General features: G+C 38.2%; 1 protein-coding gene and 2 non-coding genes across 4 annotated transcripts; 1 reads left to right on the forward strand and 2 right to left on the reverse strand.

Moving 5' to 3' along the window:
- Nucleotides 1–639: 639 nt before the first annotated feature.
- LOC132982302 (scavenger receptor cysteine-rich type 1 protein M130-like) lies at nt 640–10,585 on the reverse strand. 2 transcript variants are annotated; one of them, XM_061048721.1, is made up of 10 exons: nt 10,213–10,585; nt 8,029–8,355; nt 7,391–7,678; nt 6,845–7,132; nt 5,462–5,749; nt 3,882–4,208; nt 2,354–2,656; nt 1,806–2,126; nt 1,407–1,730; nt 640–853 (listed from the first exon to the last, which is right to left on the reverse strand). In XM_061048721.1, exons 1-10 carry the CDS (start codon nt 10,331–10,333, stop codon nt 825–827), a joined length of 2,616 nt encoding a protein of 871 aa, XP_060904704.1. In that variant the 5' UTR covers nt 10,334–10,585; the 3' UTR covers nt 640–824. The 2 variants fall into 2 exon arrangements, with proteins under 2 accessions (XP_060904704.1, XP_060904712.1); XM_061048729.1 differs by having other exon boundaries at nt 1,407–1,727; nt 10,213–10,577.
- Nucleotides 10,586–11,076: 491 nt separating this feature from the next.
- On the reverse strand, nt 11,077–11,149 carry trnak-uuu (transfer RNA lysine (anticodon UUU)). Its single transcript has one exon. It is a non-coding gene; the product is annotated as a tRNA-Lys (tRNA).
- Nucleotides 11,150–12,351: 1,202 nt separating this feature from the next.
- Nucleotides 12,352–12,443, forward strand: trnar-ucu (transfer RNA arginine (anticodon UCU)). The gene is given in 2 exon segments: nt 12,352–12,388; nt 12,408–12,443. It is a non-coding gene; the product is annotated as a tRNA-Arg (tRNA).
- Nucleotides 12,444–15,795: the final 3,352 nt, after the last annotated feature.

Raw genomic sequence — 15,795 nt, forward strand, 5'->3', positions numbered from 1 at the left:
ACCACTGTTGCCCTGATAGCCGCCTATCAAGCAAGCTGTTGACTCTCAGAAACTTGTCTTCTGATGTTGTTGTGGCTTTGGGTCTGCCAGACCTCTTCCTGTCAGAGTTTCCTCCAGTTTCTGCGTGCCTCTAGATGGTGAAGGAAACTGTACTCACCGACACCTTGACTTTCTTCGTAATTTCTCTGTAGGAAAGACCTACATTTTTAAGTGTTATGATGGTCTGTCTATCTTCCATTGTTAATTGCCTTTTTCTTGCAATTCTTATAGCAACACACAACTTTCTGAAGAACAATACTGTTCAAATAGTGCTCACGAGGGTATAGTACCACAGTGTGTTCCAACACTCCTTTTATGCATACAGAGGGGGTTGTAAGTAATAAAGGGAAGTTGGGACACCTGTAGGAATTGGTAGCACCAACTTTCAAGGCTTGATCAACCTCCATTGTTAACCCATTTCATGTTCCCTGTATAAGGCATTTTTGTATAATTCTGAAATGTACATTATTTTTCAGTTTAGGGTAACCTTACCTTTTTTTAAACCTCTGGCAGTTCACCACTTACCTTTGTTACCATTTCAAGCTATTCATTTGACTTGAACTGCTTGAATTTCAATAAAAAACTGTAAAAATTGGGGTGTTCTAAACCTTTTGACCGGTAGTGTATATATATATATTTTTTTTATCCCTGCACAAGTTAAAGATATAATTCTGTTAAAACAGTAACGTTATATAGATTGTTAGCATCTTGCTGCCTTTTCCTCTCTGCAGGGTACATTCAGGTCGCACTCAGCATTCAGGTTTTTGCCGTCCACCTTCATATCCTCAGTTCTTGTCTGCTCCGCCCTGATGGCCTGAAGAGATTCAGCAAAAAAAAAAAAAAAAAAAAAAAGTTATTATAAAGTACCAGGACAAAGGCTTCAGCTATTTTAGCGCCCTAGGAACCCCAATCCGCCCGGACCGTATCATCACCTTGGAAAAAAGTCAAGAAAATGAGAGAATCATTTTGTCATAGATTGCATGAAGTAGCCTAATATAACTCATACACAAAAGACACCTGATTAGTTGATTCAATTTTCAATTCAAGATTTGCTACAATCTTAGCAGATTGTAACTTACTACAGAGACTTATGTAAGAGTACAACATACAGCAAGCAGCAGAAACAGACACATGTTTTCCGGCTCATTAATCAACAGAATCAATGATCAGAGTGAAATGTCCATTTAGTTATAAATCACCCTTTAACAAGAAGTTAGTCCTGACCTCGCTGGCTAATAGAAAGAAAACAGATAATGTAAATACATATCAACTTCACTTTTGAAAAACAAAGAGGCAACGTCTACTTCTTATATGCAGTCTAGGGTTGGTGTAAAACAACTAAAACTTGGGAGTCTTTAATGTCTCACCTGTGCAGACCAGCTCAACAGCAGAGGACGAAAACCACGGCAGCACAGTCCCACAGCCCAGCAGCGCAGACTCAGATCCATCACAGTCGGAGAAGAAACGTGCCATCAATTCTTTTTTGGGAAGTTTAATGTCTTTGGTTGAAATTGCAGAACCGCAGCCGAGCTGTCTGCACACCAAAGACGCATGTTTCATGTCCCACACTGTCGTCTCTGCACTCAGGAGCAGAAGCGAGTTCAAGTATTTCACAAACAGTCTGCCGGCACAGGACTCGCCGTCATCCTCTCTGAGCACGCCATCAACCAACTTCACCTCCAGGAACTCTGCTAGAAAACACCGAGGTTAGTTCAGACAAATAACACTAGTCAAATAAATATGTTAACATTAACAGGATGATCTACCTTCCACCTTGACGGATAAGCTCTGACTCTCAGAAGAGAAGTTGTGACTGAAGACAAAGTTTACATAAACACAGCTGTAGGTCCCTGTGTGAGCCTCGTCTGCTGCTGGAAACATGAAGTGTGCCGTGTGATTGACAGCTGGTTGGGAGATGCTGATAGCTTGGTTGAAGCGGATGCCGAAGTAGCCTCCGGGGTATTGTGGCTTCACAGAGCAGGTGATGCTGAAGCTGTGGCCTTTGGAGAGCAAAATGTACCGCGGCTGATAGTCTAACAATTCACGCATCGTATAGAAGAGAGAAATGTTCGGTTGAAGGAGGATTCCTGCAGGAAAAAAAAAAAAGATGCAGAAACATGAGACGTGATGCAGAGCTGATTAAAATCTTTGTATAATGCAGAAGGGCAAAAGATTGAAGAGTTTAAAAGTGCGTTCCAAACGTGTTATGAAGCAGCGCCTGTTTTTTAAGAGTTGTAAACCCACTAACATTTGTAACAACAGAAGTCTTGTTAATGCTATATTTCAGTTTCATCATCAGCTGAGTGTTTCTCACCTGAACAGACGACTTGGACGGCGGAAGAGGACGGCCACTTCTTCACCGTCCCACAGTCCGTCAGAGCACGCTCAGAGCCGTCGCAGTCAGAATAAAAGCGCCACGCGTGCTGAAGTCCAGCGGATCGCTCCACTCCGCGGGTGGAGACAGCGGAGCCGCAGTCGAGCTGTCTGCACACCACGGCCGCCTCCTTCAGACTCCAGGAGTGACGATGGCTCACGGGCCTCCACTCGCCCCCGTCCTCCAGCTCCAGTCTACCAGCACACTCCGTCTCCTCATTCACCAGCCGGACGTTGTTCAGCTCTGTGAATCGATCGTCAGTCACAATAATATCTCACATAATTATCTTGTGGGAACAATAAGAACTTTTTTTACAAACAGATGTTAACAAGTTCTGACAGAACATTTAAATATATGCCTTCTTTAAAAAAAAATCATTTATCTTGTTTTTTCAATTCCTTATTTCACAATGACGACTTGTCAAAAGCTGGTTGATTTACAGCGTAGTTAATAAATAAAATAATACATTAGCAGAAAACACAGAGGCTGTTTTCGAAACCGCGTACTACATACTACTATCTAACTCAGTATGCAGTATATACTGCATACTGAGTTCAACAGTAGTATGTAGTATCACTGCCAGTCGTCGGTTATTTTGCAGTATGCTTGGCACGGTTAAACTGGTTTCTGGTCCAGGAATGCGGACGTAAACAACAGCCCATCTGGAGGCAATTAACATAATTAAAATAAAACAATCTCTCATATATTCTGTCATTTATACACAATGCCCTGGGTTGAAATATGATTGCTATTAAAGTTGTAGTATACTTTTCAGACATTCAGGTTGAACTTTTACTCAGCTGTGAATAATGTGTAGTAATAGAGCAAGCCAAGGAACCTGTAACTGCAGCTGCTGCTCCAGCTGTGACACATGCACTGTACAGTCTACAAAGCAGGAAAATCCGAGGTGGTGAGACTTATAAATATATGAACATGTCATATTTGTTATTGGTTCATAATGTGGCAAGATATTCAGTCACCGCCACTGACGAGTTCAAACAGCTGCGCTCCGGCATTTTGATCTCTGACCTGGCACTTTGCATTGTGGGAAACAGTACGCGAGGTAGACTGGTCCGATGCATACTGTACATTTTTCCCGAATCAGTATGACATCCTGGTATTTTTGGCATACTGCAGATCTCGCTGTTGTTCTCATACTGCATACTGCATTTTGGCCAAACCAGTATGTACTAGTAGTAGAGTATGTGGTTTTGAAAACAGCCATACAGTTATCCCGTAATATTTGTTTTCTCTTTATATCAAAGTTTGAATTCACATTAATTCCCATACTCTCTTTACACATACTAATCTTTGTATCCATTAGTTAAGTCCTAGATAAACTCCTCCTGTCTTTTCCAAATGCTTTACAGATTTCTTTTCTTTTTTATTTATTTATACTGCCCTCCACTGCCTCCATGGAAACGAACTGGACACTAATATGCTGCACTGATAAAATGGAGGTTTTTACCTTCCACTTGAACGGAGATAAACTTCGGCTGTGAGAAAATGTCTGAACTGAAATTGAAGTTGTAATCGCACTGGTAGGTTCCCTGGTGAGCATCCTCAGCAACAGGAAAGATGAAGACGGCTTTCTTGTCGTGAGGTGACTGGATCCACTCGTTGGGGTGATCAGTGCCAATGTGAGATTTCAGGCGGATGGAGAGAACGCTGTAAGGTGAATCCACGGTGCAAGAGATGGCGAAGCGATGGCCCTTGAAAACCTTTGGCGGATATGTAGACACAAATTCTGATCCTTGCACATTGTGAATGTTGATGTATGGTGCTGGTGGAAGTTCTAAAAAAGAAGAAAAACAAGACAACTTAGATTATTTGCAAATAATGTACAACGACTGTATTCTTACCTGATGAAAACAATATTTGACATAGCATCAGATTTGTATTTGATTTTTTTTTTAAACAGCTCAGATGTTCTCCACATTCACACGCGGAAGTCCCATGATGGGCGCTGACATTTGGAGACCGAGTCTGTACAGTCATTGTCTGGGACAGGCAGGTTTTTTTCTAACTGATCGTGACGTTTCATTGGCTTTTGACTGACGACGAAACATTCCTCTGGGAACGATGGGCATACTTAGATATCTGTGCTGCAATGCTGACAGTCCAATGAGCAACTTGAGAACTATTTAATGTGCTCCGATTGAAAAATTCAGCCCTCAAGTTACGGCTGTAAAATAACTGGTAATTTTCCTGGTTCAGTGCATCCCCCATAGAACTGCTGATTTATCTGTTCCTGCAAAGATTCATTTGAACTATTTCTAGTCACTTTCACTCTTTGCTTATTTCAGCGTTATGTGGGCCAAGAAAATGTGATTCACTTTCATTTAACGGTTCTTAAGTTTGCTGAAATAACATCATGATGCAGATTTCTAAAAAAATTAAAATGCATGCTTTGTCAGGTCTGCCCTCAAGAGGAGAAGAAGAGAAAGCATTTGTTTGTTGACTGGAAGCTGGAATCGATCATTTCTGACCTAAAGGAAACCTGAACGCTGATTGCTTTCATGACACAGCGTCAAGCAGAGCTGTGGCTCAAGTTGAAACTTTTGATCTAGCACGGATTGTTAGCTGCACTTGCTTTATCGAGAGAAATAAATCATCGTCTGATTACTGACATTCTAACTTTCCGTACAGACGGTTTTCCTGCATACACCTAATATGTGACACGTGATTGGTCAATACTGTTTGGATTACAGTGCTATGAAAGGAAACAAGAACTCTTTCCACACTAATCCAGGGCCCCTGGGTGCAAACTATACATTTTTTGTAAAATCTTTAAATAGGATAATATTGTCTATAAACCAGCTTCCTTCTTGCAACAAGTCAGAAAGAGCATTTCATCCCAATAAAAACAATAACAACCTCGAATCCAATGTCCTGCTTAACACATTTTTAAATTTGCCTCATTTGTGTTGCAAGGGCACAATATCAAATAATCCACGCATTAACTATTAGTTGTTTACATTTTTGTCTTATTTTATTCCTTCTGTTTTAGCAAAATACAAAGTAATAAAAAAGAACCTTGATTATTACCTGTGCAGGTCAAGGACACTTCATCACATTCCTGCAGCATCTCCTCCGTGGCGCTGATGGAGGGACAATCCCTCAGATGCTTCTCTGTTCCTGCACAGTTCAACACAGGACTTCTGGTGAAGTTAGAACTCCTGTCGTTCTCAGGGAAACCACACTTCAGGTCTCTACAGGTGACGAGTGCCGCCTCCAAGCTGAAGAAAGAATAACATACTGGATGCCACGACTGACCGGACCTCACTTGTAGTTTTCCTGAGCATCTGCTGGGTCCTTTCACGAGCGTCGTATCCTCTGTGGAGGAAGGGGGAAGTCAAGTGGAAGACGTCTTCACTGTTAACAGAGCAGTTCTAAATCAGCTCATCATCGTCAGTTAAACACAGTCGTCTTTAACTGTAACCTGGATTACAAAAAACAAATCCTTTAACCTTGTAAACATAAGGTTTTGAAATTAAAAGCTCACACACATTAGTTTAAACAGTAAGTGAATGAATTGGAAACCAAACTTAAACTCACCACTGGTCTAATAGAAAAGCAGAAATCAATAATATACTAATGAGTGCAGGTACAAACAATAAATGACAAGAGAAAGCTAACAAGGTTAGTGTGAGATTGATCGTATTTCCATTGATTAGAAGATACGCAACTCGCTTTTTAATCTAAAGAATGACTGCAGCAGTCACAGCTGACTAGTCTTTATAACCGATGCACCGCTAGAGCGCAGGTTTTATGATGTGGAGGCAGAAAACATTGTCACTGATCCAGAACTCCATCCATCCTATGATCTGCCTAACAACAATGTACAAGTTATGCTAAGGTGCTTTATTCGTACAGATTCACATGCCGCCGACGAAGCAGCGGGAGCGGCACGTTGGACATGTTGCTGCAGGAGCTGGGGATCGAACCGACGACGACTCTACCAGCTGAGCCACAGCCGCCCCATGTAAAGTATAATCTACTTCACGGTCCGTTTTACTAAAAATCAGACCGTCGTTTACTAAATGAACATCAGGCTTTATTTCAGAAGATTTAAAGGTAGCGATGGAAACCAATCACTGATGAGGAAACTGTGAGGTAAAATAATACATCATGTACGTAGTAGGCTCATTATCTCATAGACTTATATAATCAGACTTGTTTTTAAAACCAGAGGAACATTCCACCATAGTTTTATCAGCTTTGGCTTGACTTTGGGAACCAAAAGGCTGAGCCTACTTCATTCAGTCTGTGGTAAAACAATAGGGTACATAGAGTTGGAGGTATAATCATGTTACCTTCATTTGTCATATTGCTCTGAGTTCTGTTATAGTAACAAAGTAAATCATGATCTATCATAGAGTATGGACAAATGGATAGACAAATAGACACAGAGATACATTTAACCATTACCTTCACAAGTCACAGCCAGGGCTAAGTTTGAACTAGTCCCCCTCCATGACTTACAAAATGAGGAACTCGTCTCACAGTCAGTCAGCCACACAGGTCGAAGCTCTGGAAGATTGTTCCTTGAGACTGAGATGAAACCTCCACATCCCATCTTCCCACAAACCTTGGCAAAGTGTTCTGGTTTCAAGGAATTCCAGCCATCCTCCAGAGGCCTCCACTCTGCAGCCTGCTTTCCCTCCAGTGTGCCTTGACAGAGAGTCTCTCCTCCCACTAGCCTCAGATCGGTCTCTTCTGCTCAGAGACAAGAGTGTTAACACGTACTTCTTCATGGAAGCTTTCACAAAGTTTCACAAGGTCAGCTGACAAATTTGGATTAAAGAAGTAAAATACACACATCACATGTCATCAAAGTTCAGCTGTCAGGGCTTTGCTATCAATATCAAGAGTTTGTAGTTAGCCTACACATGCAACCCTTTGTGCAGATACCTCTGTTATACGTTTGCATTAATGCTGTAAAAGGGGATAAAATGATGATAAGTGCATACATACTAGAGCATATTATTCTAGCCGCTTGTCTGCATTCCTCTTTCATGAAACTGACACAGTCCTCCAGACGGGACTCGTTGCCTTTACACTGGAACTGTTTGAATAAGGAGGGATTTCCTATAGGTGACCCCCAACGAAAGTTCCGTGGAGGACCACAGCCAAGCTCCCTGCAGAACATCTTTTGAGTCTCAGAGTCGAAGCCGTCCTCACACACTGAAACCCAACCCTGATCAGACTTCACCTCCGCACCTCCTGAGCAGATTTCTGAATCCCCGACAAGCCTCAAAGACTCTGAAAACAAAGAGAAGAATAAGGTGCAGCCGCATGCAGAGATGTAACAGGGGGCTTGAAACTCCTGCCTTGAACTGGCAATGTAAAAAGGGGCTAACATTATAGCACAGAGGCGTAGTGAGGGCAGAGAGCTTTGTTACAGCGCTGTTGCAGACTCACAATGTTAAAAGGCTTAATACAAATGTTTTCAGTACCCTTACAGGTCTCTGAAAGATATTACAAATACACTGTGATAAGATTTTGAGAAGAACTTTATCTAAAAAAAAGAATGTAAATTAAAAGGTAATGGTACATTTAAAATGTTTGACATAAGAGTACCAAATGATTTTAAACACATGTGTTTGTTTTACCTGAGCAGATCACCTGCAGACTGTAGGTAGAGTTTACTCTCCTCTGCATACCTCGTGTTCTGTGATTTCTGCACTCCTTCAGGGTGGACTCAGAGCCCTTGCACACAAAGTCAACCTCCCATGCTGGTAGATTTGTCACGTTGGTGCTTTGTGTTATTGAAAGAGTAGAGCCACAACCCATCTGCTTGCATGCGACTTCTGCATACCCGAAACTGTGCTGTCTGCCTGTGTTCCTGATGTTCAGAGCTCTCCACTCTCCTTGACACTTCATCTCCAGCCTGCCAGAGCACTTGCCGGCACCGTCCACCAGCCTGGCGTCCTTATGCACTGAACAAAGAAGTAAAGGACAGTTTACTCATATATAGTCTTCAGAAGCTATGCAATTTGAAGTGCTTTACAAGGGCAAAGAAATACATGGGGAAAAAAACATTTCAAAACATTAAGGCTGCATTTTTCAATCTGAGATTTTAAGAATAAATTCATGATATTATGGGAATAAAGTTATATCACACAAGTAAAAGTGTAAGAGACTAAAAAGTTGTAATATTTATAAAAACAATGTTGTACGAGAAGAAAAGTGTATAATTGCAAGAATAAAGTCTTAATATTGAAAGAAGTCAGAATTCCTCAAACTTGAGAATATAGTCTAATTATTATTTTTTTTAAGTCGTAAAAGAATGAAGAGGTAATCTCTCTAGAATAAAGTCATATTTAACGAGAATAAAGATGTATAATAATAAAGTCATACTCTTTCAAGTAGGCTATAAATGAGTAATATTATGAGAACAAAGTCTTAATATGATAAGAAGTCCTCATAGTAACTTCTTACAAATTAAACTCATTAAAAACTATTCAAATTATGTACAAAGCAAACTATCAGCAATTGCCTCATGGTTTCCAGGAGTTGTTCCAACTGAGAGAAAGCAAACATAAGTTGAGAGGAACCTGTATATTCAAGAAACCACTGATCAGAACTAATGCCAAACTTCACTGTGTAACAACTAAGTGTGTTAGTCTGTGGAACAACTGTGATGACGAGCTGAAAAAAATGCAACACTATATTTAAACTAAACTCTTCAGGAATAAAATATTGAATAGATATGAGCTGGAGCAGTGATTCTATGTTTTTCTATTTTCTATTTGGTTATTTCTTGGCTGATGGTCTTGGTTAATCTGTTCCCATTATTTTGTTGTTGTTTTGTCTAAAAACTTAATTTGTTTTGACCAACAAGACCAACATCATACAAAACATTTTTATTTTTCTGTGAGTAATGCACAAAAATAAGAAAGTGTAGGACCAGAAAAGTTTTTAACTTCTTTTGAACATGAACTATATTATTTGAGTTATTTATTTGTTGCGCCAGTTTTTTTTTTGTGTTTGTATTTTCTTAACATGTTCAATAAATTGACTAATAATAATAGAAATGCTATTCACCTTCAATATAATATAAATACTAACCATAGCCAAACTCATAAAATGATGACCTTATTGTAGAAATATTATCACGTATTCTCAAGATATTGTTACATTTATTTACATGTTTGTTTATTTTATCCTAAAATCTCAGTTTTTTGCTCCAATGTGATCCCTAAACTCCATAGCATTCAAAGAGAATAAAACCAAAATAAAAAAGATATTGCATTAAAGAGACAATTAAAGAAGAAGTAGACTATAGTAAAGAGGGCTGTAGTCTGTATGTTGCTGCTAAAACTGAGTCAATGACAACGCCATGATTTCTAGTTAAATATTTGCTTGAAATTATATCTCTAAATATTTTTCAGTTGTGTTTAAAAGGAAGCGAGCCAGTGTTTTTGTTTTGAAGGCCAGTAATCTGAACTTTTCCTGTATTTACTTTCTGTTTAACAAGAAAAACTTTGTTTTAGGTCTTACATAGTGATAAAAGGAGTCTGTATTTACAAAGACTACACAATCATGAACTAGGCTATGTTTGGATCCCTATCAGAGTAATGATTTACTTCATTTGCATATACAAAATCATCATGTCAGTATAGGCGAATCTTTCGGGAATATAATCTTAATTCAGTCATGTAGCATAGCAATTTCAGTTTATCAAAAAAGGATGTGAAAATTTAAAAGCCTTTTTATTAAAATACTTTTATTAAAAAAAACAAAAAAAAAACACCTCTGCCAAGTAAACTATGTCACCAGTAAAATGTACTCACCAGCAGACTGACGTGACTGTTTGTCTTCTGCTTGTAGAGTGGACGTCTCAGTCATCAAGGCTACACACCAAACTACAACTAAAGACCATCTGATAAACAAATTGTGCTGGATATAAAACATTTTTAAATCTGCTGTAATATCATGTAGCCTACACCAAGAACTTTACTAACATCTATAGTTTTGTTAGTGTGCTTGGCTTTGACGAGAGAGCAACAGAGCTGCAGACTGCACTCCTACAAGCACAGGCTTGTTTGCTCAAGCGTAGGCTACATAGTTTTTCTGTAGACGCAGCAACGTGACCAGGGGGCCAACGATGACCTTTTCTCCAACAAAGAAAGAAAGACAGCACATAGTGTGTGCATGTGCCTAAGGCCATTAACATTAAGTAGATAAAGTGGATTTACAGGTATGGGAAAATTACCACACCAAAGCACATATATGTTTTCTCTGGTTCTTATATTTAGACCTATAGGATGATATCTAAATAAAATTAACTTTTTTGATGATTGGAATTATTTCTCCCAACTTCCTCAAAATAGACTACTGACAAATAAGTAGCATCGTGCATGTGAGGCTTGTTTTTAATCACGGTTTCTCTAAATATCCATAAGGAGACAAGAGCTGGAGTTCGAGACCCGTGTGGGAAATAATAACCTTTAGGCTACAATCTTCTGTTCAATATGCCTACTTTTACTTACCAAATTACAGTCTGATTTAGCCTTTAACACGAAGAAAACAAACGCTGAATGAGACGCCAAAGAAGAGTTCATAGAGTAACTTATCTGACGACCTGGGATGAAAAGAGACGTTTTGTTACCAGTGTGCTCCAATGTTGAACTTGTTTGGATCACGAAAAACTTTGACGCCCGAACAGGGACTTGAACCCTGGACCCTCAGATTAAAAGTCTGATGCTCTACCGACTGAGCTATCCGGGCTCTTTTGAGAGCGAAAATGGAAAAAAGATTTGAACACACGTACATTTACGGTGTAAACGTAACCTAACCCATTAGCTGACTACAGGGACGTCCAAATAAACCACACGCAACATGTATATTAAAAAAGATGTTAACTGTGCAATTCACTCAGGGAGTCTTATAATGGCGACGGCCAGGCAGTCAATTACGATAATAATCCCAGAAACAAATTTGGCCTTTGGTCAATACAAAAAGAAATGTCCACAACGACTTCCGGTTTGTTTGTTTTTCCAGGATAAAATATATCTGCTGCAACAGCAAAAAATAAGATGAGGCATCAAAAACTCCTGTATCAAGTTACTCAAACAAAAAACAGTAAAAAAAAAAAAAAAATACAACATAGCATATCAACGAGACCTTCTTTAGCCTACTAACTATTATTACGCAGGCACATTTTAAAGCAATTCACTGTTTAATTAAATGATGTAGGCCTATTGTGTGTTAATCTGTGTCTAAGCTATGCTATGTCTACTTACTCACTCTAAAATCATAGTACAGACCTTTTAGATCAATATAAAGCCAGTTTAATGTTACAGCCGAAGTGGAGTAGATTTGTTTTTACTTAATCTCTACACTAAATAGATGGAGTGATGGATGAATTAGGATGATAGGGGGCGCCACATTATCGTTTAACATTAAGTCCTTGTACTGTCGGCGCCGGTTCAAATCCAACTTTAATACGTCTCTCCCATATCTCTTCAATGTATTGTCTCCATGCAGTTTTCCTTTGCAGAGAAAGAAAAAAAAGTCAACAAGTAAGGATGACGTTTAATAGTTGACGCGTTCACACATTTGTGCTTTTATTTTGAAGGCAAACACAGCCAAAGAGGAAGTCGTCACGGGTTTGCGTTTACTGCTTGACACAGTGAGTGTTATCAAAAGAATACGCTTCAGTTTTCAGCTTCTATCCTGCAGCTTCAGTCATCAAAGGCAAGTAAAAGAGACCGCCACACACCGCTAAACATGTTTTAAAAAATAAGGAACCACAACCATCCACATAATATTTAAATAAGTGACTCCAACGGAAAGGGGGTTTTCGGTTGCCATCTTCTTTGACGGCTTAGTGAACAATTGTGACACCGTGATATATAACCATGGTGTAAATATCATAACTTCTTACATAACAACGTTAAATCAGCTACGTGCTTGCTAGTGCAACAGGTGGCTCCGTGGCGCAATGGATAGCGCATTGGACTTCTAGTCAAACACTTGAGGAGTGATTCAAAGGTTGTGGGTTCGAGTCCCACCGGAGTCGCATTTTTCGTCCAGGATCGCGGGCTGTCCAATCTGTAATGTAACTTTACGAGATTTTCTCACGGTTAACGTAGCGGTTTCGAAACCTTTTATTAAAATAACACACACACAGATAATTACATTAAGGACCATTATTATGCTCTACTAATACAGCATAAAAAGCATGCTTTAATATTTCAAATATCCCCCCCACACACACGTTATTCGTTCTATCTACAAGAGATGATGCATCTGGGAGACGCCTAATTAACTTAATACTTATACACTGCTCTCAATATTTAGCTGGTGGAAGTTGTCTGGCTATGTGTTTTATCCGAGTTTTGGTGTTGTAGGCTATAAAGTATGGAAGCGATTAGTGATCAGAATTCAAATGATAAAGCTAATTTGAAAATTCAAATGCATTAACAGAAATTATTTTTAATTTTCAGAATATGAGTGAATTATTTGACTCAAAAATAAAATGATGATTAATTTATCTAATTTGAATTTTAGTTTTCAACTTCAAAAATGCACATTCTTTGACTAAATTAAAATGAGGAAGAAAATGACATTTGCTTTATCATTTTAAAAAAATGCCCCGCTAAGTCTGTATCATAATTCAAATGAAAAAGCTAATTTAAAAATGAAAATACAGTAACAGAAACATGTTTTAATTTTCAGATTATAGGTGCATTATTTGACCTATATTTAAAATGAATATTCAGTCATCCAGTTTGCATTATACTTTTACTCTCTATGTATGCATATTGTATGACATCATTCAAATGAAAACTAAAAGGTCTTTGGCTTTTCGTTTTCAAACTTGCCGTGCTAAAAAGTGATCATAATTCAAACCAACTTGAAAACGAATTGGCAAAGTGGACGGCGCAGGAAAGTGACGTCAGACTCCAGCTCCCAGGCAGGTGAACGTAATATTTACAGTCTATGAGGCGAGCGGGCAGCGGTACGACGGGTGGCGTTTTTAAAGTTGAAAACTAAAATTCAAATTAGATAACTTAATCATCATTTTATTTTTGAGTCAAATAATACACCCATATTCTGAAAGTTAAAAATAATTTCTGTTAATGCATTTGAATTTTCAAATTAGCTTTATCATTTGAATTCTGATCACTAATCACTTCCATAATAAAGTGTGTGTGTGCTGTTCCTTTATCACTCTGTAATCGTCCTTGTGCATACGTTGAAATTTCCTTCTGCAGGCCCCACTGTATACATTTACCAGGATCTAGTATCAGGTCGATGCCTCTGTAAGTGCTCATACTATAGGGCTCAACAGTGTGGTTTACAGTCGTAAACAGTTTACAAAGATAAGAAGCCATTTCAAATGATACAGCTCTTGTGCTTTATCTACAGGAAATATAAATCTTGAAGGAGACTGTGCTACAATGTGGGAGCACTGAATGATTTTCCTGCATTGGTGTATGCTCATGTAGAAAACACAAGTTGGTATGATAGCAACCTCTTTTTAAAGTCTTTATATGTGATTTTTCACACTTAAATATAATATAAATCAAGTATATCCTCTGAAAATAACTCTGTGAGTCATGACTGTCTACAATGGGTGTAACACCCGAGTCCCACAGTCTGTGATGTTTTCAGAGTTTTCAGAGTCCTGTCTTCACTTTGTTTACATCACCAGGACGGCCGGCTGACTCCTCCCCTCATGTATAAAAGTTGTTTAATTGAGGGACTAGAGAAAAGAAGAATAACATACTGTACTCACTGATTAACTGTGTTTCTAGATCACGCTCATTTCAGGTAAATTTGTGTCACATGCAGTGTGAAGATACGAGCATAATAAAGATCGCTAGCATTAGCATGCTAACACAACAATGCAGTGTGAGTTGTTTTGGTTTCATTCTGGTGCTCAAGGGCGACATCTGCTGAATCAAAAAATCACATATAAAGCCTTTAAGAAGAAACATGGTTTATTCGCGATATCGAGGAAAAGAACTACACTCCTCCCAACCATAGTGTCACAGCAACATCTGTAATTATAATAATACCCTTGTTATGATGCAGTGAATGTAACTGATATATTTCACTACACAAACTACAATATAGTAAAACACCTGTATTAACAGTAAACGCTGTAACAACTATAAAAGTCACATTAAAGAAGAAACAATCCCAGATAGGAAGACGACATTGAAACAACGTTTAATCAACGTTAATGTGTCAACGTTAATATCGTTGAATCAACATTGAAATCTGATGATGTATCAACGTCACTTTTGCCCCCTTCATTAATTTTGAAACAACGTTGAAATCATAACTAAAAATCAACGTTTTAATGGTTTTTCAACCACAGAAAATTACTTAACACATCAAAAATACATATCCTGCTTTATCTACAGCAAGGATAATTGTCATCAAATATCATCAAGTCCCATTTTATTAAAACACTGGTATTAAGGCCTATCTAATAAATGACGACGTACAACTTTACATCAATTCATTAAAACAAGTTTATTCAGTTGATTTATAAAACATTCATATTAATAACATTGATAACACTAATAACAATAAAATTAACAACATTAATTACATTTATAAGACATTACTATAAAACTGTAGTAAAGATCATTATTTGTTCACTATTTTGTTTCCTTTCACTTCCTCTCTTTTCCTACTGCACCTCCTTTAGTACACTTCCTGGTTTCTCTCTCTCCTCTCCCTCTTGATTGGTTGTTGTTTGCACTCTGTCACTAATTAATTAGATTGAATTCACCTGCCTACTCCTTATTTAAGACTGCACTCCCTTGCACTCATGTTTCTCAGCAGAAGCTGGGGAACAGTGGACTGTATAGGGTGGGGAACAACGAGGAAGGGGGAGAAGGAGGAAAAGGAGAGGAAAAAAGAGAAAGGAAGAACTCTTAATGGCCCTTCTGCAAGTAGTCAAAAGTTACTCCAAGTCATTATTTTTCATAAAATTTCAGAAATGACTCAAAATGATGAATATTTCTAGTTTTCATATGGGGGATAATAGGGGAAGATTGGATCTGGAGGACAGGGGTTCAAACCCTGCCTGGACCAAAACAAACTTCACACAAAGTGTTTTGGATTGTTCAAATGAAAAAGTAATTTTAAATAAGAAAACAATATTTATGTTGAATTAAATCAATACTTGATTCTGTTTAGCATTCACAATGTGTAAGAAAGTGATATTGTGTTTGTTTGTTCATTTTCTCAGAAGTTAAGCGGTATTGACATTCACCTAATTGTTTCAGATATAAGACTTTACTTACTAAAAAAATAGCAAATATTGTTGTAATTGTAATATAAAGTTACATGTGTATAAATATGTTTATAAAGTTTAGAGTTTTATACCACGTACATCGTATTATCTTGTG

This window comes from Labrus mixtus, chromosome 2, assembly GCF_963584025.1.
Source record: "Labrus mixtus chromosome 2, fLabMix1.1, whole genome shotgun sequence".
Taxonomy (NCBI): domain Eukaryota; kingdom Metazoa; phylum Chordata; class Actinopteri; order Labriformes; family Labridae; genus Labrus; species Labrus mixtus.